Below are 27,500 nucleotides of genomic sequence, written 5' to 3'. Positions count from 1 at the left end.
ATGTCATAAAGAAAACTCTCTCTAGTTTTCTACATTTAATGTCAATGAATAATTACATTCCCTACTGTTTCCTGTTGATTATGGGCTGACTGCATTTTTAAATTAGTGTACTAATTGTGTGGTAGTTGTACAATATTTTATTATTTTGTAAAACATTTTCTGAAAAATTTAGAATTGCCTCCCTGATCTCTGTTCCCTTCCTCTTGCTACTTCCTCAGTTGTCATGTGATTAAAGGGCTGATTTGATCTCTGCCTGTTGTGTTACCCTCCCAACAACCAAACTAACAATAAACAAACATTGATCTGTTGCTTGGTCTCTGTTCTTCTGTAATTTTAATAAGCTACCTTTTGTTCTCTTTTCACATGTATATGTGGGAGTGGGGTTGACGCAAGTTATATGTTTATACCAGTTAAATATCTGACAGCACACAGTGGCGGAGCTAGACATATTCTTGTGGTGGCCAAGGATATCTCCAGGGTTCCGCAAAACAAAAACTCAACAATTAAAATCACGTTTTTATATTGAATTAAAATAACACAGGTACATACACCCTCGCTGTAATCACAGTTTAAGCCACCGCACACTACACGGTGCGTCAGACTAGGATCCAACCAGAGCAAAAAACGACCGTTGGCCACCCACCCAGGATTCCTTATATTGACTGTGCGAGCCTGTATTGCGCTCTGAGGAAAATTGTGACAGTCAAGGATGACGCAGGTTGCAGAACTGGTTTTTGACTGTTTTGAAATATTAAATTACATGAGGTGAAATATGAATAAAATTACATCTATTTGGAATATTCTCTGGGTGTCATTGGTTCTACTGTATCTATATTGGTGTTATAATCTACCCAGTTTATTTGAGTGTTTTGTTTTTAATAGGGCTGTCAATATTAAAGCATTAACTCTGGAAATTAATTTAAAAATATGTAACAGTTTGATTTGTTTGAAAAATAATTTGCCTACTTTGCATATGTACCATATTAGCTTTTCATCTTCAGCACATCTCAGAATAAAACACCCTACCCAAGTTACCACTGGGCCTTGCAAACCAACACTGCTGGAGTGTGGTGCTTGTGGGCAGTTTTGAGAATTGTTTCTGAGAAAAATGTTTGTAAACATGTCTCCGTTTAGATCGTATTCAAGAATCAAAAAATGGTATTCAAACAGTTTTTTAATAAACTATACTTCATATTTTGTGATTTTGCATTAATTCCAAGATATTATTCAAGTAAATATCTGTTAAAAGCTTCACAAAATAGCAGTTAAAAAATATGATTAATCATGGAATTTTTTTGTGATTAGTTAAAAAATTTAATAGCTTGGCAGCACTAGTTTTTAATTGAGCTCACAGTTGCAACATTCATTGGAAAACAGTTTCACGATCTGATGTTCCGAATTTCAAGACTCAATACCAATAAATTCGAATGTTATGTAAAAAAGTGAAAGACAAATTGACAAATGTTAAGATAAAATAGTCTTTATAATGTTAGGATTTCGTTCTCAATAAAGTGTAAAGTATATTAAGATGTAATTTATCTTGTTTCTCTTTAGGAACCACTCAAATATCTTGTACCCTCCCCATCTTTTTGTACTACACAGCCCATAAATAAGATGACCTGTACTTTTGACTTCTAGGCTGGCATCACTTACAGTAACACAATGTTAATAAATCTCCACTTTCAACCTAAATGATGTAGTGGAAAATAGACCAAAGTAGATGTTAATTTTAATCAAAATGTTCATGTAGTTTACACTCTGTGTGAAATAAATTTAGATGATGTATCAATCTTTTACCAGCAGAGGGTACTAACAAGCGTATAACAACTGCATTGCTGCAAGATGTGCAACGTAAAAGGTGCATGCTTGACCTAGGGCCCTTCCCAACTAGTATATAAAGCTGCTTACTCACGAATTAAAAATGTTTTGATCAGTTAAATATTTGACAGTCACCGCATGATCAATACAAGTCTCCAAGGGCTTCACACTCCCACAGTTGACAAATATTAATCCTTGTGTTATGCTCCGGTCAAATCTGCCTGTTTTAATAGTTGTATCTCAGCAATTAGTTTCAGTTGACCTAAGATTGCATGACTTTGTCCACTAAGAGAGTTTGAACATGCAAGCACACATGCGCACACACACCCACAGACACACCCCCACACACGAATACGCACAGGTTGCTGTCACATTCAAAATCTAAGAATGGCAACCAATCCTGGAACATGCAAACTCCACATAGGAAGGCCGAGCCGGATTCGAATCCCACACCTCTGCATTGCGAAACCTTCGTGCCAGCACTATACAGTGAGATGTCAAATGTCACTTTGATAATCGCAGGACTCAATATGCCGTATAAAGGACTGATGATGTCACATCAGAACAATGAGGCACAGGGGCCACTAAAAACATATAGAAGTTTAAAAGCAGTATTACTCACTAGAACTTAAGTTAATTAAAATATCTAACACAAAGAGTAGTGATCATGTGTCATGACCCGTGTCGGGCATGTCAGGTTTTAGCTGTTATTGTCACGCACCAGGCCATGTGTTGTTTGTTTTTGTCAGCTGAGTGGGGGGCGTCTCCTTCAGCGCTCGTTCCCGCCCTGTCTCGTCCGGCAGAGGAGACGCACCCACCAGCCACACACCGGTTCCCCATTAACCTCACACCTGACTCCCATCTGCTCCTCTAATCACCGGACTATTTAAGCACCCCGTGCCGACGGTTCGTCGTCGGTGCATTGCACAATTTCCCCGACCTCACTGACCATTGTTGCATTGCCCTATTGGCATGCCACTGTTGCGCTCGCTCGTGCTCATTGCTCATGTTACTCGTCACAGTTCCTGTTCCATAGTCCCGTTTAGTTCTGTCCCGTCGTGTTTTGTTCGTCCTCGTCGTTTCGTTCATTTGTTTCCAAGTCCCTAGTTTGCCTTTGTTTGTTAATTAAACTCCCCTCAAGTTACCTTGCCTTGGCTTCCCTGCATCTTTGGGTCCTCCTCCACCTCGCCTTCCAGTGAACCCTGACATCATGTGTAAGAATTCAGCATTTCAACATTTCCTGGCGACAAGAAACGTTGTTTCTGACCGTTAAAACTGTAGGCGCACAACTGGAAAATGTCTACGCGACCATTTTTTACCCTGAACTAACACTGACAAAAAAAAACATTCAGGCCGTACGCAAACTGAAATTTGATCTTTAATCCTTCTTGCCTTGTTGGTGTGGCTGAGAAACCGAACCTGTCAATAGCTGAGTCTGTTACTTGTCTTCTCTGAGCGCTAAGAACCAAACCAAGAAAGTCTTGAGCCCAAAATACCAACACTCAAAACATTTTTATAACTAAATGTAACGGAGTTAAAAAATATACTTAATACATTATTTTTCTCCCTGCTTGTGTTTTTGTATAAATATGATAATTTCACAGTTATTTTTGTATATTTGTGTATATTAAATCTCAACGAGTCACATCTATTTATTAATATTAAGTCATTTCCCGTTTAATGGACGCACTCTGCTTCCGTCACACCGGTTGGGCTGACGTCGCAACTTCATACATACCCTCACAATGTGATGACAATTAAGTTGCATTTGAAAGAGCTGCTACTTTGTTTCTTTTTTGTTGATTCTATCTCTAAATAGGTTGTATAGAGACATGTTACAATACAATACAATTACAATGTCTGATTCGCCGGCAGTAATAGTTTTACAAATGTTTTTCAGTGTCGGCGCAAATTCTTTTATGTGACCAACGCAAAGGAAGCATTTGTTTCAGATAAAATATTTTCCGTGTTTAAGGAGCAGATGTGCTAGCTTGAAGACAAACTGTGTGTCTGTATTGTCTTCTGCAGGTATGTTTAAAATTTCTGCCTTTGTTGGATAGATAGATAGATAGATAGATAGACTGTAGTTGTTGAACTGGGTCACAGCGCTACTCTTAGTGGGGTCCTTTGTTTAATTCACGAACACAAAAAAAAATTATTACATTATTACTGTGACCCAAATTTACACTAGGTGGTGCACATTTACATAAGAATAAAATATTACATTGCTCCTGAATGTCAACTGCGATTCAGAGGGCATAGACTTTTTAAGCAGTTTCTTAAAAGTGGCTTTTGCAGAAGCTTCAGTAACAGCAGGGGGCAGATTGTTATGGCTCAGAACAACATAGATCTACAAACATGAGTCCTGGGTCTGGGACGGGCCAAATGAGTGGCATATATTCCTAAAGAAAACACAGAAGATGATTATTGAGTCTGTCTTCGACTCTGAGCCATGAGAGGTGTACATGTATAGCAAGCTGAGCTCCAGTCAGAGGTAGCAGTCCAGTGCCAGTCAGGCAGCTTCGTTCTGTGCATTGTGGTTTAGACAGATGTTAAAAAACTATAAACATGATTGCAGGGGATCTGATCTCTTACATATTCACTGATTCAGGTAAATGTGCTGTCTTAACACCAGTGTGTTGGCCAAACACCACTTGAGGCCAACTCAAAATGATTCCCAATAAAAACACAAGACAGGTGTTTGTCTTTCCTTGCTCTTAAGTTTTCCCTCACTCAATGCACTTCAATCTTCATACATTGGTACACTTTTGTGAGCTACGGGTGTTTGGGTATTGTTGGAATTCCTAACTTTAAATGTACCAAAAGTTTACCAAAATAGTTCGAATTAATTATCTGACTCCATTAATGGTTAACCAAACACGACCTTCATCCAACAATTATGCGCGCTCATTTTTGAGAGAAAGATGACCAGGCAGCCGGCAACTTCACACGGGAGCGGATTTATTCCTAACACGAGATCTAATACAAAGCCTGGGGCTCGGTTCCTACCATTACAGCTCTGCGCGTCCCTGTACCCAACAGAGGACGACGCCCCCCCCGAGTTGCCCAGGATCATTTATACATTTCAGCAAACAAAGCAAAGATATCCTACTATTCTACTATTGGCTATGTGTCATCTGCAGTTAACTTTAGTTTTCTCTTAGTGGACGTCTTCTGCCCGCAAGGTGACGTGTCGGCTCTTCCCACGGTGCGCGCCAAGGCAGTTGTTTGTGCGCTCCACTGCCCATGAACCACTGGATCTGTTATTCTGCTCTCACGGTCGACCGTGTGACCATCTCACACAACAACTGCCGGGTGGCCTTGATCGAAGTCCGGGACCCTTCACGTCTGCACACTCAGTTCTCCGACGTGCGGCTCCTCCTGCACAAAACATCTGCCACCCATGCATTTCACACAGCCTGGCCTGACCTTTTCTCATACATTGAATTAAAGCCCAATCAGTATATATCTTTATTGCATTAAACTGAATACATGTCACTTGTCAAGCTTATAAAATCCTTTAATCCCTCTCATGGCCTCAGCGAACTGAGGCCATCACCCCCGCCAAAATAATAATAGAAAAATAATAACAGTAAAAAATAAAAAATGTAGAATGATATCTAAAATATTATTCCCTCTCATGGCCTCAGACAACTGAGGCCATTACCACTTACTCCGCTGAACCCCATGGACCTGCTGGCTGCCAGAGGAACCGGCTGTGGGTCCGACACGGGTATCATCATGTACTTGCCACCCGGTGGCAGCGGGCCCAAGGTGCGCTCGAGGGTTTTAACTGTAAGAGATCTGATACAAGGTATACAACAACATCCGCAAAGCACCATAATAGCTGTAAATACTGCCACTGAGATTAATATAGAGCTAATCAGACCTTTCCATTTAGCAAAGACATTCAACCATCCTGACCACATTTCCGAATCTACACCTGAATGTTCTTTCATCCTCTTGTTCAAAGTTTGCAAATCTTCCAATGCCTTGGTGAGACGCCCATCCGGTGCCGTGTTGTTTGTGATGAAACTACAACATTGATCCCGAAATATACCCCACACTCCTTGTTTTTCAGCCAATAACATATCTAAAGCAATCCTATTTTGAAACATTATTAATAAAGGTTTTGACAATTGTTTATGTACCGCCTCTAATTGATCCCAATTTAACTGGTCCAAATCTACAGGTGTCACACTCACCAGCATAATTAAAGTCACCAGGGCACACCTGCCAGAGGCATTGGTCGGCAGCCTGTCGTATAGAAATTTTCCACCATAACACAACCAGACGTCTGCACGGGAAAGCGGGGGTCCTGCTGGAAGAGACACATTCGTTTCACACCAATCCCACGGTATTTGTCCAATTGTGTGTCCTGCTCCATTCAACTTCAAACACGTAAAATTTTGCTTGGCCACCTTTTTATCAATCACTTAAATTCTCCAAATCAATTGTGTGATTGAATAATTTCGCATATATACCAACCTCGGGGTCTTGGTCACAAATTTTATAAAACAATATCACCTGTGCGTCTGTCAACCTATCCAAGCTGTCCTCCCGTTCCTCGTACATGACCGTCTGGTTGCAGTGGTACTGTAACATCACAATTTTTGTCTCCCCTCTGTCTGTCTAAAAAATAGTCTCATAGATTAGAAGCAAACATACTAAAAGCATAGAAAGCAAGCCTATCATTCAGAAATAATAAGGAAAAGGACAGCCGTGTCCATTTTTATGTTTGATTTGTATGTGTTTCAATTGGTCAGTATCTCCCCCTCTCTTGACCTGCCCTTCCGGGTGGTCAACCTTCAGGCTCACCATATCGGGGAAAGAACTCCGGTGCGGGTCGAAGTTGTGAGTAATAGAACCACTTACGACCTTTTGTATCTACCGTACTTTCATTTGATAAATGCTTTCTGTTTAATTAATGTTTAACATATTTAGTAAATATGAACCTGCTAAATTAAATATTTGACCTTCTGTCCCGTAAGTGTTTAAAATAATGCCAGCAATCGTTATACAATCCTTCAAAAAAATGCATGCTAAATAATCGCAATAATACCATAATTAATTGTATTCAATCACCTTTTTCAATTTGTTTGTGAAGCTTGTATCAGTCACTTGAATAATATATTTTAATTAACGTAAACCCACCAAATATTATATCTATTTCAATTTCCAGACTGTTGTAATAGCTTTCTTCGAATATAATCTAGTCATCCTCACAGGCATTACCCCCAGAAACAATTCTCCAACGTATTAATTTAGTTTTGCTGATAATCACCACAATCCAGCAGTGTTGGTTTGCAATAATGTCCAAATGATATCCAGCTAATATAGCACAATATTAGAATATGACTTCGCAACATGGGCAAATCATTCCTGAATTAAATAAAATTTAGTTCACTGAGTTCAAATATCTAACTGTGTTTAGAGATTCCAAATTAAGCCTTGAGCTAACGCTCCAATTTTGACTGTTTTTTGACAAATTTTTAAAGCAACCCAAATGAAATAGTATGCTTAAAATAAAAAATCCCAAAACTATAATAACGCAGATACCAAATTAAACCTTTTTTTTTTTTACGGGAAGAATAGGTGCTCTCCAAGACATAGACAGCTCCAAGACCGCTGCAGTCTTCACCTCCTATTGTCTCCTGAATGCTTCAATCCACCTCCAGGCCGTGCCCACACTGATTCTGTCAACTGGGGAGGGTGTAGAGACAGTAAAAACAATACACACACACAGAATTACCTCTTCCGAGTGACCCGTCTTGTGAAATTTTGGATGTTCGCAAAATCGAAGAATTTTTAGTGGGTGTTAAAATATGATATTCTGATAGTGACGCGGAGTATTCAACAACTATGGGGCCCAGATCTTTTGTATGATGCCGCGCATCAATATTCAATGTGATTTGTGACTCGGTGAAAGTAAACAATTCATACCATTTCCGCTGCTCAGGGACAAGGCACGCGTGCGAGGCAACGCCGGTAGTCATAACAAATATATAATCCTAATGGAAGATCTACTCCTGACTAAATTTAGATGAATGCATTTTGATAAACCAAATCATGTGTGTGATCACATGTACAATGTAATGTGTCATTTGCTGAATTGCATGGGTGGAGGTTGCTACACCACTCAGACCAGAGCAGGAACAGGGCATACCCACCGCGGGAGGATGGAGAACCAGGTTTCAGAGCTGCCCTCAGATGTTTCAGTTTAGTTCAGCCACTGGGAAGGAAGAGAGCACGACATATGCTCCCTCCGAAGGATGTGCACAGTCAAGTTCAGTCCCATCCAGAAATGCCACTCGAATTCCAGTGTTCGTTCAGTCTAGGGCAGTGACTCAGGCAATCTTGAGAGTCCACATGGCTCACTGGGAGATGCGGAAGGAGCTCATAGCTCGCCCTAATATCCAGCAGCATCGAAAACTTGTCCATCCACCGTCCTCGGAATGCAGGGACCTGCCAGTCCTCGAACGCTGAAGCTCCGTGGCCCTCTGTCATGGAATGGGGTACCAGCGGGTTGGTATCAAGAGTGCGTTGGGAGTGGGTAAAGGTGGCGCCCCCTGCGCTGGTGGAGCTCTTTGTGACAGGCATGGCACCGGACCAGAGGATGGAAGACTCCAGAAAGTGGCTCGGTATGGACAGCTCATCACCCAGTGATCCCACACCCCGCAGCATGAGCACACCCCACTCACAACCCCCGTCTATAACCACCCCTACCTCTGTTACCGCAATCCCGACCTCGTTGACCGCCCTGCTATGGACAGCCGGTCTGCTGTCGCGCCGCGTCACCCGAACCTTGCCTACGAGCAGCAGAAGTGGAAGGAGCAGGTCCAATGGGAGCCATTGGCTGCTGCCTTCGCTGCTCCCCCTTTTTTTAGTTTTTTTTATCTCTCTTGGCCTCCTTATCCTGCAAGTACAACAATTTTTAGTAACGCTCCATAATCCACTCCCATATTATCCTTTTCTGATGTTGTGCAAAATTATGTACAAAATGTGCTCTACTTAGACCGATTAAGCATTTTTTCATTGATTGACTGTTTCGCATGATGTCTGCACCCGGAAGGGGCACGCCCTTGTGGACGGCCAACTGGGACAGCTGTGTAATGACGACATTATTGGATGGGTCACTGCCGAAAGTCTCACTCCATCCACATAGACCAGACCTGTCTCCTCCCCTCCCCATCTGAAAGACACAGCAACATCAGCCCCAACGGGGCCAGAAATACTCTGATGCACGGCACGGCCAATCTCACCTGAGGTGTCCCCATTCAGCCGATGACCATCATGCTGGTCTGTAAGTCTGGCCTTGGCCTCAAGTGAGGACAGTTCCTGACAAGTACATTTTGTGCCAAATGTAACTCTTGCATCCCCCTACGGAGGACCTACCCTTGCATTAAGTGAGTAATTTTTCATAAAAACAGCGCAACTGCCCCACTTAACTGACATTAACTTCAAGTATCACCGCTGTGGTGCCGTATATCATGGAAAAGTCTAAACAATACAACAAAATTTTCTCTATCCTGTACTGGGTGTATGTTATCTAGTCGCGCACCCAATGTGAATAATAATAAAACCAGCGAGGCACATGAACAGGCTAAAGCAACAACTATATCTTAATCTGTTTCGTGGACCCTAAATTAGAATATCTTATATCTCCTCCTTGTTGAGGAGAACCTCCGGGATGGGCGTGATGAGGCACTATTTTAAGCGTTCTCCGGCCTTCTGGTCACACAGGTCACATGTCACCTCAAACCTGTGGAGAGAACTGGAGGAGTGGCACTTGCCAGTGAGAAGGGGTAAATTACCTCCCTTCTGAAACTTTAAGTTTTGCATAAATTTTGTGTAATAATGTCAATCAATCATTCACTTGATGCTTGAATTTAATTACTCCAATCTTTCTCCAATAACAATTTGAAAATCAATACTTGGGAGTGCAATAGGGATCCAGGTTGATCAGGCCTGTCCGCCCATTGCATCCTAAGTACTGTAAGGGCTTGCCGGTGTCCTTAATCAGGTTTTCTTCCTGAGGGCCGTCCCTTAAGCATTCACTCAAACCACATATACGTACAAACACTTTTTCTTTCACACTTTCATTCCCCTCTAGGTATCTAATTCCTTACCCAAAAAGATAATTTCCAATTTCCAATTCCACACCGAGACCCCTCCCTTGGCGCGTCCGCCTTGATTACACTAAGATTTATGATGGCAGATCCTTAATTTTGCCTCAATTCAGCCAGCGTATGCCAAAGTTTCCAACTGTGGTTCTCTTGATTTTCCTATTCAGTCCCTGTGATGTCGTTTCTCCTGGACGTAGCTGACAATCCTGCACCTGTGATGTCAAACACCTCATAGATGTGGATGTTAGCAGTCTGGCATTTATGAAATGCTGTCATGTCCCTTAAAAGTTGTCATGTCAGAGTTCGCGTCGTACAGTCATAAAACATCTGTCTTCCACCTTTGTCACATTTAATACACATCAGTTAATAAATCATCTACAGAACTTTTTAATCCAACTTTATATTTGGTAAACCAATCTCCTATCAAGGCTCATATTTTCTTATGGGGAACACAAATTCCTCTTTATTTACCTTTATTTATGCCAATGGATCCTTAAAAATTTTTCTTCATGCCACATAACAAGGAGAATCAAATTAACAATAACCGACAGAGAGTAGGCAGCAAAGAAAGTAAACAAAACTATCGTAGACCAAACAACCAGCTATGTTTATCAGCCAAAGGGAACACAGACACACACACACACACAGTGAGGAGATGAGTGTCAGGAAAAGAGACAAACTGGGCTGTGAAGGGATGGGTTGTATGGAAACAAACATAGGGGCCGCGGGCCACTCAGGGCCTCTGTGTTTTCCCCTCCTATTTGTCTGGAATTCATAAGGGGAAATCATAACTCAGAAAAATCATAAGGAAAATAAATATTATCTACCAATAGAACAGGAACATTTTACATGACCAGATTTAGAAAACTACTAAAATACTAGTAGGCCCATATCAATGACAATAGTCTCAAAATAAGTAGTTTTAAACTTGTTAGTTTTCAAACTGTAATATTCCGAACAGTATTCCTAAAACAACTCCACTCTGGATGGCCGCAGCCACGTGCTAACCAGCCGAGCCGAGCACCAAGCCACAAGTAAAGTGAGCTCAATCAATAATATAACAAAACTGGAACAACACAAGAGGGACACAAGAGCGGTTAAACTCATGAGAGAAATTCCTCTATAATAACATAAAAAATAGACATATTTTCCAACATGTTCGCCTTCTGCAACATGTCAAGCATATAAGGATCAAATTCCGACTGAGGGTATGAGCGTTTCAAAATGGCTTAACTAATGATTTGCATCGTTTGGTGTGTATTTGAGCATAAATTGAAGAGCGCTACTACTGTTAATTCATGAAATCCTGTTCATTTTAAGTGCAAAAATAGTGGATTTGTTGGTTCACGATATTGCTTTCTTCTAATTATTTTATGGCCCCTTTTTGTAAAGTAAAAATTGACTGACTGTATATTTTGCAGGCCTTCCCCATGTGTCAATCCAATGGGTCATATAGGGAACACTCATAATGTTATATTAAATATCGATATATATAGTGCTTTCTTATCCAATGTATCTTTTACTCTGCATAACAGAGCTATTGTTTTTTGCTAATTTTTTACTTTGTGCTCGATTGATGTGGTTTCCAACACGAATTCTAATTAAGAATGACACCTAGAAGCAGTTTCTCTTACTCTCGTAATATCAATACCATAAATGTCAATTTGAGAACCCATGTCTCTCCTCCTGTTACTGAATAACATGAAATTTGTTTTGAATTCATAATTATAATTATACTAATTAATTAGATAATTTATTTTAATCCAACCTTTTTGTTCTTTTAATTTCTTGTTTCACGCCCTTCCGCACCTGTAATATCTTCTCTGTCCAGTGTTTGTAATTTCCGTTTCCAGTGACCGGGTAAAGGGCAGAATCTGAGGACGTCCCGAGAAGCCGACTAATGTTGTAACTCACCTTGACAACGCTCTACTTGGCAGTGGCATGTTGATTGATGAATGTGTTGCTCCAGTGTCCACCAACATCTGGACTGGAGTGTCCGCCACTGTCAACTGAAGCATTGGTTCTGCCTGCCAGTGCTTCCCGAGCTTCCCAGGCCCCCCTATTCGTCCGGGCCGTACCACGGGTCAGCTTGGTAATACTGACCCCTTGGATTCGGCTGTGGCCACGGGCGGGGCTGCTGCGGTCCCCCTTGATGTGGTGGCCCTGCTTGCTGGTTCTGCTCCTCCACCCCTGGTGGTGGGTTGCCATGACAATCACGTGCCCAGTGGTCAGAGGACCCGCAGTTGAAGCAAGTCCCTGGAGCGAACCCATTCCGCCCCCGGCCTGGGGGGGCGCCACGACCCCGCCCTCTGTATCTACCACGGAACCCTTGACCTTGGCGCCGTCCAGCACCCACTGGAGTTTGATACATCTGTTTTTGTTTCACCTTTTCTTGTTTTGCCTCACCATGCAACTTTGCCAACTGTAGTTTACCCAAACTAGTCGCCAGAGCGTCAGATTCCTTTTGATCTTTATTTGCTTTTTCCATGTCGATGCGGCAATGGTATATCAAATGCCTCTTAAATCTCGGTTCCGGACAAACCAAAATGTCCGGATCAATTCTCAAACTCACCTGCACCTCATTCACACTCTCTTCCTCTTTTATCGCTGTTAGAATAATATTAAGAGGTTATTCTACATTTGCCGTGACACAGCTTTATTTTAATACGTAGTGCATATCACATGTTGCAAATCTAGTGAAGTAGATTATGCTTGAGTGTTTGCAATTTGAGTGGAAATGCAGAAGAAAAGCTGACGCAATCAACATCGTGCTGAATCCTGATAAGAGATGTTTGCTGAAGTCTGCTGCAACTACGACGACACCTATGCTAAAGAAGAATGTCGAGAATAATAAAGAAATTCTTATGAAGTGGCTACAGAGAAATAACATAAGAACAATTATTAACAAATGTAATAAAGAGAAGTTGATATCACACGGCACAACATTAACTACACGGTATAGGTTTTGTTGCTAATTTTGGTTCACACATTAACTAACAACTCTGGGAACAGCCACCTGCACCCAGGTCAAGTCGACTCCAAATCAACATGAAAGAAGTGCGGACGTGAGCAGGATCAACAACAGCTGCGACCAGAATAAACATACCCTTGATCTGTTGTGTAAACCTGTATTGTGATATAACTCGTGATTTTCAATAAAAGGCCCAGGGAGGTGCAGTAAGCTTCAGAGATTCGACCCGATCACTGGGGTATCATCTCTCCTGGCTGCCAGACTCTTGCCACTTGTTGTCCGTGTCTATTTTGTCTCTGAATTTCCTACTTGTCATGGTAAGGGTCGCTCCACCACATTTGGTGTGATTCTCCCGTGACATTTCAGAGTTCGAGCTGGATGGTGACTGGATCGAGCGGAGGGAACAGTGATGGCTGAAGGAAGACTGTGCACAGCAACTAGTATTAAAACCCTCATTTTGAGGCCAGCCTCGCTAGAACATCCCGACGCTCGGCTCGATCACCATCCGACTGAACCAGAAGGGACAGCACGGAACACCAGGGGTAAGATAAACTTTAAAAATATACTATGTCTGATTGACGAACCTGACAATCGCCCCCAGCGCAGTGGCAACAATTGCCAATTGGTGAATGCCTCGTCTATCTTTCTCCAATTCCTTCACTTCCTTCTCAAGTTTAATACGCTGTCGCCATCCAGCTTGGCTCTGATCCTCCTTCATATCTCAAATATTTCGACATTCTGCTTTCCTTTTTCTGTAACTGCCTCGCTAACGTCGACATGTCCCATGTTCCGGGACCACCGCGAAACAAATCATCCTCCTTTAATTTCAGAAACAACTTCTGGCTCCGTTCTTTCACCTTCTTAATTTTCTTACTTTCTATTCCACTAATCAACTGTGATTCCAGCTTTGCATAATGACCATTAATCTCCGACCAAACCTCAGCCCGCTCGTCTGAAACGCCGGACACAAGAAAACTCTCACATTTCCTCCCATTCTCCATCTCGAAATCCACCCGTGCGTGTCCCAAACACTTTTTATGCAGCACATAATGTCCATCAATTTCTTGCCTCACACCATCGCTTTCATACGGTTCATCGCAACCGAGCCCCATATCGCACCTATCTCCACTCCTCCTGAACAATCCACTCCCGTGCGTCCCAGCCAAATATCAAACAAAACATTCCAAATTATATCACACCAATCACACTGCTTACACTTGCACACAAATCGCGATACGTAAATCCCAGATTTTACACCATATCAATACCACATATAGTCTATTTTTGTAATAAGTAAATCCCAGATTTTACACTTTATTACGACTTCGCGATACGTAAATCCCAGATTTTACACCGTATCACGTAAATCCCAGATTTTACACCGTCACAATCCACACTTTTAATATTTAATGTCCCAATTATCCCCGCTTTCCTCTGTTACATTTATTTTTCCCCAATTGTGCAGAATTCAGACATGTAGTAACAGGTATTCTGCTTACCTTTTAGATGTGGTACCACCAGAGGAAAACAGGTCTAAGTCGGGATTTCCTTTCCGTTCAACAAGTCTTCACTTGGTGTGGATAAGGGTCCCTGATCCCAGACCCTGTGGTTCTCTTATTCGAAGTCTGTGGATTTCTTTTGTAGTCCTCTCCCTCTCATTACGTCGGGGTCACCAAAAATTGTTGGAATTCCTAACTTTAAATGTACCAAAAGTTTACCAAAATAGTTTGAATTAATTATCTGACTCCATTAATGGTTAACCAAACACGACCTTCATTCATCCAACAATTATGCGCGCTCGTTTTTGAGAGAAAGATGACCGGGAAGCCGGCAACTTCACACGGGAGCGGATTTATTCCTAACACGAGATCTAATACAAAGCCTGGGGCTCGGTTCCTACCATTACAGCTCTGCGCGTCCCTGTACCCAACAGAGGACGACGCCCCCCCCCCCGAGTTGCCCAGGATCATTTATACATTTCAGCAAACAAAGCAAAGATATCCTACTATTCTACTATTGGCTATGTGTCATCTGCAGTTAACTTTAGCTTTCTCTTAGTGGACGTCTTCTGCCCGCAAGGTGACGTGTCGGCTCTTCCCACGGTGCGCGCCAAGGCAGTTGTTTGTGCGCTCCACTGCCCATGAACCACTGGATCTGTTATTCTGCTCTCACGGTCGACCGTGTGACCATCTCACACAACAACAGCCGGGTGGCCTTGATCGAAGTCCGGGACCCTTCGCGTCTGCACACTCAGTTCTCCGACGTGCGGCTCCTCCTGCACAAAACATCTGCCACCCATTTATTTCACACAGCCTGGCCTGACCTTTTCTCATACATTGAATTAAAGCCCAATCAGTATATATCTTTATTGCATTAAACTGAATACATGTCACTTGTAGTCAAGCTTATAAAATCCTTTAGTATGGATGTGTTTATGTGGCTTTCCTAAAGAAAGACATAACATAGGCCATGAAATGTGAGTCCACCACATAGTTTAAGACACTTTCACTTTCAGGGGAAGTCAACTCAGAAAATTTCTTGAGAAGAATTTCCTCTATGCATGCCCACTTGTCAAAACGTTTTATCGTATTTTCCGGACTATGAGCCGCTACTTTTTTCCTAGATTCTGAACCATGTGGCTAATACAACCGTGCAGCTTTTCTGTTGATTTTTCTTTCACCGGTAGGGGCGCTCTATAGTGCAGAAAATATGCTAAATAATTTTTTTTTTCTCTTGGGTCTGTTCTGTTTTAATTAGCAAAGTTGTTGCTGTGTTTTAACAGGCAGTTTTAACAATCTGTTTATGCACCTTTATGTGAACTCACAGTAGAAAATTGTTTTGTACATGCAGTGAACAACTAATATTTGTCAACACATAAAACTGCGGCTTATAGCCTAGTACGGCTTGTATAAAAAAAATTGTTTTTCCAAAAGAGAGTTACTGCAGCTTATATGCAGGTGCGCCTTGTAGTTCCGAAAATACGGTAATATTGCATTCGTGGAATATGTGTTAAGCAGCAAAATCTACCCGTTTTTAGGTATGTCAGTTGGGCGGCCATGTTGTCACTTCTGTCAACTGAAAATAATATCACAGTGACTTAGGTCTTAGATAACCACCAATAATGGCTTAGAAATCACAGAAAAGAGGTGAGCAAATAAGAATGCTAACTTACTAGGACTTTGTAGTCCTCTCTACAATGATAAATAAAATAAACATTTAATTTAAAAAAATACTTTTCTGAGACACAACCAATCTGGTGAGTGGGCATGGCCCCCTATTGGCCCGCTGGTACCCTGAACTATGTGGCCCCAGTGATGGGCACAGCTAAATGTAGCAGAAGGATCAATGTACCTTCATCAGAAAGAAAATGTCCATTCAATTGTGTCAGACAAAAAGTGAAGCAAGCAGTGTAGAGTTAATATCAATGTGCATTTTGCACATGACTGTCTATTTGTATATCCATGTGCAGCTGTTATGTTTTATGGCTAGCACAGCTATAATAAAAGCCAAACGTTTTATTTCAAAACATTGTACATCATCAATTTGAACACAGTATGTATGGCAAGATCTGGTTTTAGTTGGGAGGTTCATGGCTTTTACACAAGTACACAAACAGTCAGCATTTAATATTATTTAATACAGACATCAAAATTCATAATGCAATTTGTTCATGTTTAAATATGAATAAGGAACCCAACAAAATGTTACAGTTTAGATGTCAGCAATAAAAACGAGGCAGTTCACAATTTCACATAGATCAATTCCCTACAGCATACTGTACAAAAACATGAATCATGATACACCAATAGAATGTAATAAGGCAAAAAACAAAAAAACAACAGTGACAACAGATGTTTGTCCTAGTTTGAGTTTTCGTCGACTAAAACTAGACTGAAACTATCACGAATAGGAATGACTAAATCTGACGAAAACTAATGAGCATTTTTGTCCAAATGACGAAGACTAAATCTAAAGTGCATGCCAAAAACAACACTGCTGTCAAATCCAGCCATCGGGATTACAGTAAAATACATTCCTTCAGGTAACACAAACATAAATCACAAGTCAGTTGTTTTCCGCTTATTTTGAGGGGCCAGTTTTAGCCCAAAATGGTAAGGGCGATTATTTTGTTTTAGTCCAGCCCTGCACACAAGTATGCACTAAATAATGTACCATATATTAACATTTGGCAATTTAGGGTCAGTGTTTTTCATGCATATGACACTAGAAACCCATTGTAACATAAACTGCAATCTAAAAATATTTTTGGATTAAGACCAGAGTGATAAATGTAATCCAGCATCTAAAAAACACAAAACCAAACATTAGTGCTCAATTCTGTAATTTTCAACCATAATCTAGAGTATTAAACTCACACCACATATCACTCTCTAATGTTCAAAATGATGTCCATCATTAATTCACAAGGGTAGAGGAGATGTAAATAATGGCGTGCAGACAGTCTCGTTTAGGAGGCCAAACCAAGGAAAAATCCTCCAACAAAGCCACTGGACAAGACGATGTTTCTCTTAATAAAATCGGTGGCCTGTATGAAAGGGGAGGAAATCATGACAAATCAGCAGACCTGATAAAGACATTTAAAAATAGTTGCATAAAGCTCAACGTAAAAAATAAAAGTGAGTTTGGGAGATTATTCCTGTTTCACATCTTCGTTTCAACGGAGTTTGCCTTTTTAAAAATGCTAGCAAAATTTGAACAGCGCCTCACTTCACCCCATTTATTGTGAAACAAAAAAAAAATTCTACAAAAAAAAACATGACTTCCGGTGGAGAGGGCAAATGGAGTAGACGCACGCATTGCGTGCTCCCACACTGAATGACAAACCCTAACTTTTTGTAACCACACTTTTTCATATAAATATCTTGAATAATTTTGGTCATATTTTTTGGTATTCCCCATGGCATCTGGTACCAGACTGGCAAAAGAAAAAGACATTAAATAAGACGAGCCGCTCATCTCAGCTAATCACGTTAGCATGGTAGCTCTCACTGGCCTGCTGGAGGAACATCGCAAATCCATAACTTTGGCAATGTCGGCGGAGTTCAAGTCGGCCTTTGCTTCTGTGGAAACTAAACTCGACTCTTTGCAGGCTGTCGTCACGGGCTACGGCGAACAGATTGTAAGCTTGGAGTCCGGCCTCAACTTGACTAACAACCGCAATCAAAGTTTGGGGGCTACGGTCTCCATGCTAACAGAGGCCTGCGCTAGCCTTAAATCTAAGAGTTTCGAGACCTGGAGGGGCAAAGTCGACGTAACAACATCAGAATCATTGGCCTTCCGGAGTCGGTGGAGGGCCCCCGAGCAACAACCTTTTTTTCTGAGGCTCTCGTGGAGATGTTTGGAGAAGAACTGCTGCCGACCTTATCGTTTTCTTTTTCTTTTTTTTCTGGGATAGGGCTTTTATTTGGAAAGAGGGGTTCGATCTCTGAATGTTTGCCTGTGGGAGCAGTAATGGAAAGGTTGTTAAGGATGTATAGAAACTGGAAGCTACTTAGGGATAGGTGTGATGTGTGTGCGTGCGTCAAGTTTTTTTTTTCTTTTGTATTCTTGTTATTATTATTATTATTATACACCCCCACCCCCCATTCGCCAACCCCCAAAGCAACTTCTCGCTTCAAGTCTTCCGATGAAGGGTGAGTAATTTTCTTTCACGACGTGGTTGGGGCTGTAGATTGGTGTCGTGGAATGTTAGGGGAGTCAATATGGCGACCAAGAGGGATAAGGTGTTTTCACACTCAAAACAACTCAACGGTGAAATTTGTTTTATCCAGGAAACTCACCTCAAAAACTCTGAGGTTACCCGTCTCAAGAAACCCTGGATGAGTCACGTATTCCACTCAATACTTTCTGTGAGGGCCAGGGGTGCACCGATTATTAATAAGACTACATAATTTGAAATTTCACTGTTATGCTGATGATACGCAATTATACATGCCGTTGGATATAACGAATTCGCGCGACTGCTATAAATTAGAGGCGTGCCTTGCCGAAATTAAACAATGGATGTCTTTCAATTTTTTGCGTCTTAACTCAGATAAAACCGAGATGCTCATCATTGGACCAGCGCGTCATCGGTACCTTTTCAAAGACACCACTCTGAATATCGATAAATGTAATATTATCCAAAAGGATTCAACAAAAAATCTCGGTGTTATATTTGACGCAACTATGTCTTTTCAAATGCACATTAAAAATATTACTCGAACTGCGTTTTTTCATCTGCGTAACATTGCTAAAATTCGCCCAATTCTATCAACGTGTGACGCGGAAATCTTAATCCATGCGTTTGTTACGTCTCGCCTCGACTATTGTAACGCTTTGCTCTCGGGTCTCCCCATGTCGAGTATTAAAAGTCTGCAGTTAGTTCAAAATGCAGCAGCTAGACTCTTAACTAAGACGAGAAATTACCCCGATATTAGCCAATTTGCATTGGCTTCCGGTCCACTTGAGATGTGATTTTAAAGTTCTGCTACTTACTTTTAAAATATTGCACGGCTTAGCACCTTCTTATCTCGTTGACCTCGTGGTACCATATGTTCCGTCCCGAAACCTTCGCTCACAAAATGCTGGTCTTTTAGTGATCCCGCGAGCCAAAAAGAAGTCCGCAGGTTCTCGAGCGTTCTCTATTCGGGCACCAATGCTTTGGAATGCACTACCCTCAGATATTAGAGGCGCCACCTCAGTAGAAATGTTCAAAACACTATTAAAGACGCATTTATACTCTTGTGCATTTAGCTGAAATATTTGTTGGCCTGTTTACTGCCGCTTTTTTTTCTTTTGTTTTCTTTTCTGCCCCCTTTTCCCCCGGCTGGGGGATTAGGTGACGGTGACCCACTAGGAAGTTTAAGGCATTGACCAACTGGGCATGCACCTGTTCCAGTGATGTCGTCTTCCTGCAGCGCGACATCTGATCAATTTATTTATATACTTTAGCATCTAATTTAATTATTTGTTGGCCTGTTTACTGCCGCTTCTTCTCTTTTCTGCCCCCTCCTTCCCCTGCTTGGGAATTAGGTGATGGGGACATGCTTTGAAGATCACGGCACTGACGAACCGGGAAGGGACCTGCTCTGCCGAAGTCGTCTTCATGCAGCGCCTTTTCTGATTTCCTTATATTTCAGCACTTCATTGAACTACTTGTTGGCCTGTTTGCTATTTCTGTTCTTTCTTTTCTGTTCCCAATTCCCCGAATTAGGTGATGGCGATTCACTTGGAAGTGGCTGTACTGAATTTACACCAACTGACCGGTACAAGATCGAAGGCTCATCTTCGGATATGCTGCCATGGATATTACGGCCCTGGATGAGGACCCACTCCACTGAAGTCATCTTCCTGCAGCACTTCATTCAATTGACTCTTATATTATCTCATCTATTATTGCATAGCATCATTGTATGTGTCAAATGTTGCCCAGTTGGCATCCATTGCAGCCCGGTCATCCTGGAAGGGGGATTCCCCCATCTGTGGTCCCTTCTCAAGGTTTCTCACTTTTCCCCTAATTAGGTTTTGTGAGTTTTTCCTTGCCCTCCTGGGGGTTAAGATCGGGGATGTCGATTGTGGCTATGTAAAGCCCTTTGAGACTGTCTGTGATTAAGGGCTATACAAATAAAATTGACTTGACTTGACTTGAACCGACATTTGGTCGCTGATCAAAATGGCCACTTCATTGCAGTTTCTGGAAGGCTTTTCAATGTACCGGTACTTCTAGTCAGCGTTCATGCTCCCGTGTGGGATGACGATCAATTTATCACTCGTCTCTTCTCCTCTTTTCCGGATATGGATCATCCATCCATCCATCCATCATCTATACCGATTCTCCTCACTAGGGTGCTGGAGCCTATCCCAGCTATCTTCGGGCAGTAGGCCTGGGACACCCTGAACTGGTTGCCAGCCAATTGCAGGGCACACAAAGACGAACAACCATCCGCGCTCACACTAACAACACTATCCAATTATAGGCGGAGATTTTAACCTCATTCAGGATCCTGTTTTGGACAGGTGCTCCTCTAGGCCCTACAATTTATCTAACTCCGCCACTACGTTAAAGGCATTTGCGGACCAACTTGGTTTGAGCGACCCTTGGAGATTCCTTTTTCCTTCAAAGGTTTTTTTCGTTCTTCTCTAATGTTCATCGCACCTACTCTAGGATAGCCTTTTTCTTTTTGGACAATAAATTGCTGGATTGGGTGAAGTCATGTGAATACCATATCATTGTAGTTTCCGACCACGCCCCTACCTGAGTAGATATAAATTTCCCGAACTATTCAATCCCAAACAATAATGGGAAGCTTTCTCATTTTCTTTTGAATGATACAGATTTTTAACTCTTTTTCCGACAAGAAATGTCCATCTAGTTTCAAATAAATGACACCCCGGACATCTCAAGAGCAATACTGTGGGAGGCATGCAAAGTATACTTGAGGTGGCAAACTATTTAGTTTGCTTCTCAGAGGAAGAAGGTCAAGATGGGCAGGATATCTTGGCTTTCGGATCACACTCTCCAGGTTGATGCGCAGCATGCCGCAAGCCCCTCGGATGCTCTTTACAATGAACGCCTCAAGCTTCAGGCTGAATATGATCTTTTGACAACTACTAAAGTGGAAGTGAAGCTGCTGAGGATTAAATGCTGTTACTTTGAGACGGGGGACAAGGCCAATAGACTTCTTGCTCATCAGGCTAGATCCGCGACCCTCTCTCGGCTGATAACAAGTAAAGGATAATGTAATCATGGCAGTCATGATCTAAACAGAGCAAAGGGTAGACTGCTAGGAGCCACCAGCATGACTTTTGTTGTCCTGGCATGAAAGTCCATTGTTTCAGAGGTGTCTCATTCACACCTCTTTTGTTGCAGCCTTGATCCAATCTTCCTGCATTCCTCTCCTGAGGGTCTTGTCATTAGCATGGTCTAAACTTCGGTTACACTTAAAGGATTTCATACATTTGACTATTAAAGGAATATAAGAGTTTGAGTTTAACATTGTTCATTAGATGTTGGTGCATCCAGTGTATGAAAATGTGATATTGTAAAATGCTGAGAGTGTGACTGGTGGAGCGAAACTGGTTGCGGGGGGTGTGCGAGAATGGAATGTTTCAGGACAGATGATGATAGCCGCAAGGAGGGAGCGAGACGAGATGACTCGGGGGGCAGTGGATGAAGGAGCAGCCATCAAAAGATCACAACCAGGAGGAGCCACCACGGGATTCGGCGGGGGAAGAAAGACCAATGAGAGCAAGCTAAAGTTAACTGCAGGATACACATAGCCAATAGAATCATGCCAGGATGCCTTTTTCTCTGTTCCATTTGCGTATTGTATAGTATGAATCATTACTGGGCAACTCGGAGAGTACATTCGCTGGTGGCAAGAGAGGTGTAGAGTTGTATTGAGAGGGACCCGAGACCCAGGTGCCATGTAGAAAATCTGAGTGTTAGGAATAAATCCACTCGTGTGTGAAAATGCCGGCTTCCTGATACCTTTCTATTGCAGAACGAGCGCGCATATTGTTGGATGAGTGAGAGTTGGGTAAGGTCGCGAATTGGAGTCAGATTACTAATTTGAGGTTACATTGGTTTAAAATTCAATTCTAACATTGATATAAAGCTAAATTCCAACACAAGGATTAGGTCGACAACTGGAGCATTGATTTCGGACCCTACATTGATTAACGGTAGCTTCGTGGATTTCTACTCAAACCTATATGAATCAGAATACTCGCCTTGAGATTGGGAGGGTTGTAACCCTCTTGAAAACCTTTCTTACCCAACAGTTGATATAGGTATGGCCGAAAAGATGGGTGCCCCGATCATGTTGTCGGAGGTACGTGAAGCGATTGGACAACTGCAGTCTGGTAAATCACTTGGCACCGATGGCTATGGAGTGGAGTTTTATCAATTATACGCAGATCTGTTGGGGCCGCACTTGGTTAATGTCTACAATGAGGCGTTCTCCATTGGCAAGCTTCCTCCGAACCCTTTCGGAGGCTGACATTTGCCCTTTGCTTAAAAAAGATAAGGACCCTCTGGAATTTGGTAGCTACAGACCCATCAGTTTTCTGAATGTTTTCCAGAAGATTTTGGCCAAAATTCTGGCCACAAGATTACAGCGTCACTGCCTGGTCTGGTTCCTCATGACTAGACTGGGTGGGTTTATGGCTGGCAGAAATTTGGAATCCAGCACTAGGCGTCTTTTCAACATTATTGGCTCCCCTGGTGTTGAGGTGCCTGAGGTGGTGATTTCTTGGATGCAGAGAAGGCATTTGATAGGGTTGAGTGGAAATACTTATTCTCTGTTTTGAGTAAATTTGGCTTTAGTTCTGCAGTTCTGCCCTCATTGCATGGATTAGACTGGCCGACGGCACACATTATTACAAATGGTGTGAGGTCGGATTGCTTTGCCCTCCATTGAGGTACCAGACAGGGTTGTCCCCTTACCCCCCTTTTTTTTGCTTTGGCAGTCGAACCATTGGCCATTTGGCTTTGAACTGAAGAAGGGGTCGGGGCATAACAAGTTATGGCATTACCCATACGCTATCCCTCTATGCAGATGATTGGTTGCTGTATTTGTCGAACCCTTCTTCGTCAATCCCCACTGTAATCAAAACCCTAAATCAATTTGGCAAATATTCAGGGTATAAATTGAACTTTGGTAAAAGTGGAGTTCTCCCGATTAACCGCCTAGCCATTACATCTCGGTCTCATTCCTTCCCTTTTAAGACGACGTCGCGAGGGTTCCGTTACCTAGGTGTGTTTTTAACTCAGAAATTTGACAACCTTATTCAACATGAATTTCCCCCCGCTAATGGATAAGTGTAAACAGGATGTGGCCCGATGGTCCGCTATTCTGCTATCACTGGCCAGTAGGGTTATTTTGTGAAAATGGTGATGCTTCCCAAGTTTCTATACCTGCTCCAACATATTCTGGTGTTTATCAGAAAATCTTTTTTTCCCCGCTGGATTACTTGATTTCTTCATTCTTGTGGCTGACTAAGCCCCCTGCATCGAAAAGACCATTCTACAATTACCTAAACATCAAAGTGGCCTTGAGCTGCCAAGCTTTATTAGGTATTACTGGGCATGCAATATTGGAAAACTTGTCTATTGGTTGGATGGAGTTCTACAACGTGCCTTTCATGGGCCCAAATTGAGGCGAATTCCTCTGAGCTTTCGCTTCATTCTCTTCTTACCGCCCGGTTGCCTCTTAAGGTACAATTTCTCTCAGGACGGTTGTCCTGAATTCTGTAAAAATATGGACTCAGTTCCGTAAAACTTACGGCTTAGTTAAGCCATCAATTCTCGCTCCAATTTCAAAGAATCATCTTTTAACACCGTCTGATTTTGACCCCTCTTTTGAAAGATGGTGACACAAGGGTTTGGCACGATTTAGGGACCTCTACGTGGATAACCAATTTGCAGACTTCAGTGAACTTGCGGATCAATTTGAGCTACCTCAGACACATTTTTTTTCATTTCTCACAGGTTAGGCACTACTTATTCTAATTTTCCTGGCCGGCCACCCAACTCCTTGGTTGATTTGGTGCTCAACCTAGACCCTACTCAGAAGCGTTCTATATCGACCATTTATAATCGCATGGGTTCACATGACTATCAATTGCTCGATTCTGTGTAGGGGATGTGGGAAGAGGAGATTGGAATAAAGAAACTTGATGACCAATGGGAGCATATCCGTAAACTTGTTCATTCCTCTTCTATTTTAACTGGGCATGGTTTGCTTCAATGCAAAGTTCTTTTTAGAATACACTACTAATTCAAGACTGGCTAAGATATATGGTAATATAGACGACAGCTGTAATAGGTGTAAACAGTCACCAGCTAATCACAGCCACATGTTTTGGTCGTGCCATAATCTTGTCCAATCTTGGCGTCAGATTTTTGATACGCTGTCAGTGGTACTCAACGTCCAACTTGACTTTGATCCATGGACGGCTCTCTTTGGTGCCCTCCTCTTTCGTCGCTAGGTCTGCTGGCGGTTAAACGCCGTGTATTGGCCTTGACGACTTTACTGGCGAGACGCCTGATTTTGTTTAAATGGAAGCTGGTGATGCCTTCTCTAAAACCTGGCAACCCTTCAAGGAATACTAAAATAACCTTGTGATTTGTCCAGAAAGCGAATGGATGCCCTCCCCTCATCCCCCAACACTCTTCTTTTATTTTATTATAAGCTTTATTTTATTTCATTTATTCATTTGTTTATTTTCATGTATTTATTCGATGTATATTGTTGGGTAGTGTGTGTTGACTTTTTTGCCACCATCGTTCCTTGGGCTGTAGTAAATTATGTATATTTCTAAACATCTAATAGCATCTCTTTTAATACTACGGTCGTTACTGTTTTATTATTATTGTGATTTCATTTTCATGTATTGTCTGCCTATCTTTTTACACATGAATATGCTTTATTTGTGTGTGTGTGTGGGGGGGGCGTGTGCATGTGTGAATGGATGTTGCTAACAGTTTGTTAGTTTGAGAGCAGGCCGTTTATGCTTGTTTGTTGTTCTTTGTTTTTTTCTTTGTCTTTTATAATGCCGATACTGGAGGCTGCTCGCTCTCCGGCAAGGCTCCCGTTCGGCAGCCGAGTTTTCAGTCGAGTTTCGCATCCTGGCTCACGAGAGCAGATGGAACGAGCCCGCTCTCCGCGAGGTCTTCCTCAACGGGTTGACCGACTCCCTCAAGGACGAGCTGGCCGTCCGCGATGAAACCTCAACCCTCGAAGAGTTGATCGTATTAGCCATCAAGGTCGACAACCATTTACGGGACCGGCAGGCCGACCGGTCACGGCGACCGACCAGGAGCCAGACGCCGGATTATCCCGTCACGTTACGTGGTACTGGCTCATGTCCCGACACGCTGCCTGCTTGCCTGATCTTGTTGCTTCCCGCGCCTGTCTGACTTCCGTGTCCTCTTGTTCCCCCTCCAGCCGTCCTGTGCCCGTCCGAACCCGAGCTTCCCGCGCCCATCTCCGAGTTCCTGACCGGCGTTCATCGCGCCTGCGCTCCCCCCGCCACGCCGCTCACCTGCCTCTTCCGCGCCGCTTCCGCTGCTTCTCCACCAGCCCGCCACCCACTTCCAGCGCTCGCCGCCTCGACGCCCGCCAGCCGATCCTCGCTCCCGCAGCCGCGGTTTCGGATCGGGTTGCTTCCCTGCCTCCTCTTTCAATAAACCCAGTTCACACCACCCCAGTCGCTCTTGGGTCCTCTTTTCCCAACTCTCGGTTCCCCGAACCGCAACAGATAATATCCTATCGGGAAAAGATACTTTTTGAATGCACTATGTTATGGCTTTGTGACTGTTGGAAACGATTAAAAAAAACAAAAAAAACATACAATAAGAGTTATTCATGAAAATGGGAGAGTCTCTGCCCCCCCCCCCCCTAAAAAATAGAATGGAGGAAAATTATTTTTAAAAATCTGTAAATAGGTGAATATGTGGCTGCTATTTTGGGGGGGGTCCACTGTAATTAAATACAATTTAAAGGCAAAAAGGGGTGATTTTTCATAAAATAATACAACACAATTTTAGATCATTTTCATAATATTCTATTGTCTGGTCATTAAACTGCAATTTCCCCCTTGAAGTAATGCACAATTTGTAAGGAACAATATGAGACCGTTATTGAAGCAAAACCATTTACAAATGCGTATTTCAGTCCACAAATGTGTAAAAAGAATCGTTATCTGTAACCTCAGTCACAAATGTGTAACTAGAATCTACAAATGTGTACATTGATTTGTAAGCGCAAACACATCGTTAAATGTGTAGAGAGATCCCTAAGCACGTGATCTGTAAACACTGGGCCTCTTGATTGGCTGCGTTCTTACATGTGACTTTTGTTAGAGTCCTGCGTGCACAGGTCACAAATGCGTGTGACGATTTGCAAATGCGTATCTGGAGACTTATGGGTGGCTCCGTCGCTACACATTCAGACCTCAGGGGGGCGCTAGTATACTATCCAGTAGTGATGGGAAAATGAAGCTTCAAATTTGCTTCATGAACCAGTTGTTGTATTTTTGTGTGCTCTAGATGGCACTGTTGGTTTAAATAAAGGGTTTAAAAAATGGCAAGTCAGTCTGCTTTCAGCTCAATGTTGAACAGAGAGTGCCATCTATAGGAGTCCAAAAATACTACAACTGGTTCATGAAGCAGATTTGAAGCTTCATTTACCCATCACTACTATCAGGCCAGGACCACCAATATATACTAAAATAAGGTGAATGGTATCGACCCATGGTCAAGTACCATTTATTCAATATTTTTTTAATTGGATGGATATGCAAGAATAAGGTGAAATTAACTGTATTGTTTGTACATTACACACCGAACTCACATAGTCAGTACAATTTCCTCATTCCTTCACATTAACTTCCGGTCATATAACTCAATACCCTTGGCACTACTGCCCTCTAGGGGTAGTAACACAAACATTACCTATCATGACACTAATCATTGAAGCAAAAAAAAAAAAAAAAAAAATAGATGAAGCTTCTCTACGCCTGTCAATGCTTACCTTTATTGCATTTAGTAAATACTTTTCTAAAATTTATTAATTTAT

The 27,500-nt window shown here is 42.3% G+C and overlaps 2 protein-coding genes across 4 annotated transcripts in view; one reads left to right on the top strand and one right to left on the bottom strand.

Annotated features, from left to right (window-relative positions):
• The window catches only part of LOC148340957 (centromere protein L-like), a 1,786-nt gene extending 1,478 nt beyond the window's left edge, over positions 1-308 (top strand). Inside the window, exon 4 of the mRNA XM_088291219.1 lies at positions 1-308. This exon is cut by the window's left edge and continues 238 nt beyond it. The gene's annotated coding sequence lies outside the window, so the exon portion shown is untranslated.
• A 16,223-nt stretch (positions 309-16,531) lies between these two features.
• The window catches only part of LOC148340956 (FUN14 domain-containing protein 1), a 33,782-nt gene continuing 22,813 nt past the window's right edge, over positions 16,532-27,500 (bottom strand). For 2 of the 3 annotated variants that reach the window (XM_088290426.1, XM_088290427.1), the window contains exon 5: positions 16,532-17,461. In XM_088290426.1, coding sequence (XP_088146552.1) covers positions 17,384-17,461 — 78 coding nt within the window. In that variant the 3' untranslated portion in view covers positions 16,532-17,383. The remainder of the gene's footprint in view (positions 17,462-27,500) is intronic. The other variant, XR_015842519.1, reaches the window with a different exon arrangement.

This window comes from Idiotropiscis lumnitzeri, chromosome 3, assembly GCF_059441095.1.
Source record: "Idiotropiscis lumnitzeri isolate Australia: NSW breed Sydney's pygmy pipehorse chromosome 3, RoL_Ilum_1.0, whole genome shotgun sequence".
NCBI classification, from domain to species: Eukaryota; Metazoa; Chordata; class Actinopteri; order Syngnathiformes; family Syngnathidae; genus Idiotropiscis; species Idiotropiscis lumnitzeri.
The sequence above is the reverse complement of the archived record's forward strand: the minus strand, read 5'-3'. Positions and strand labels throughout refer to the sequence as shown.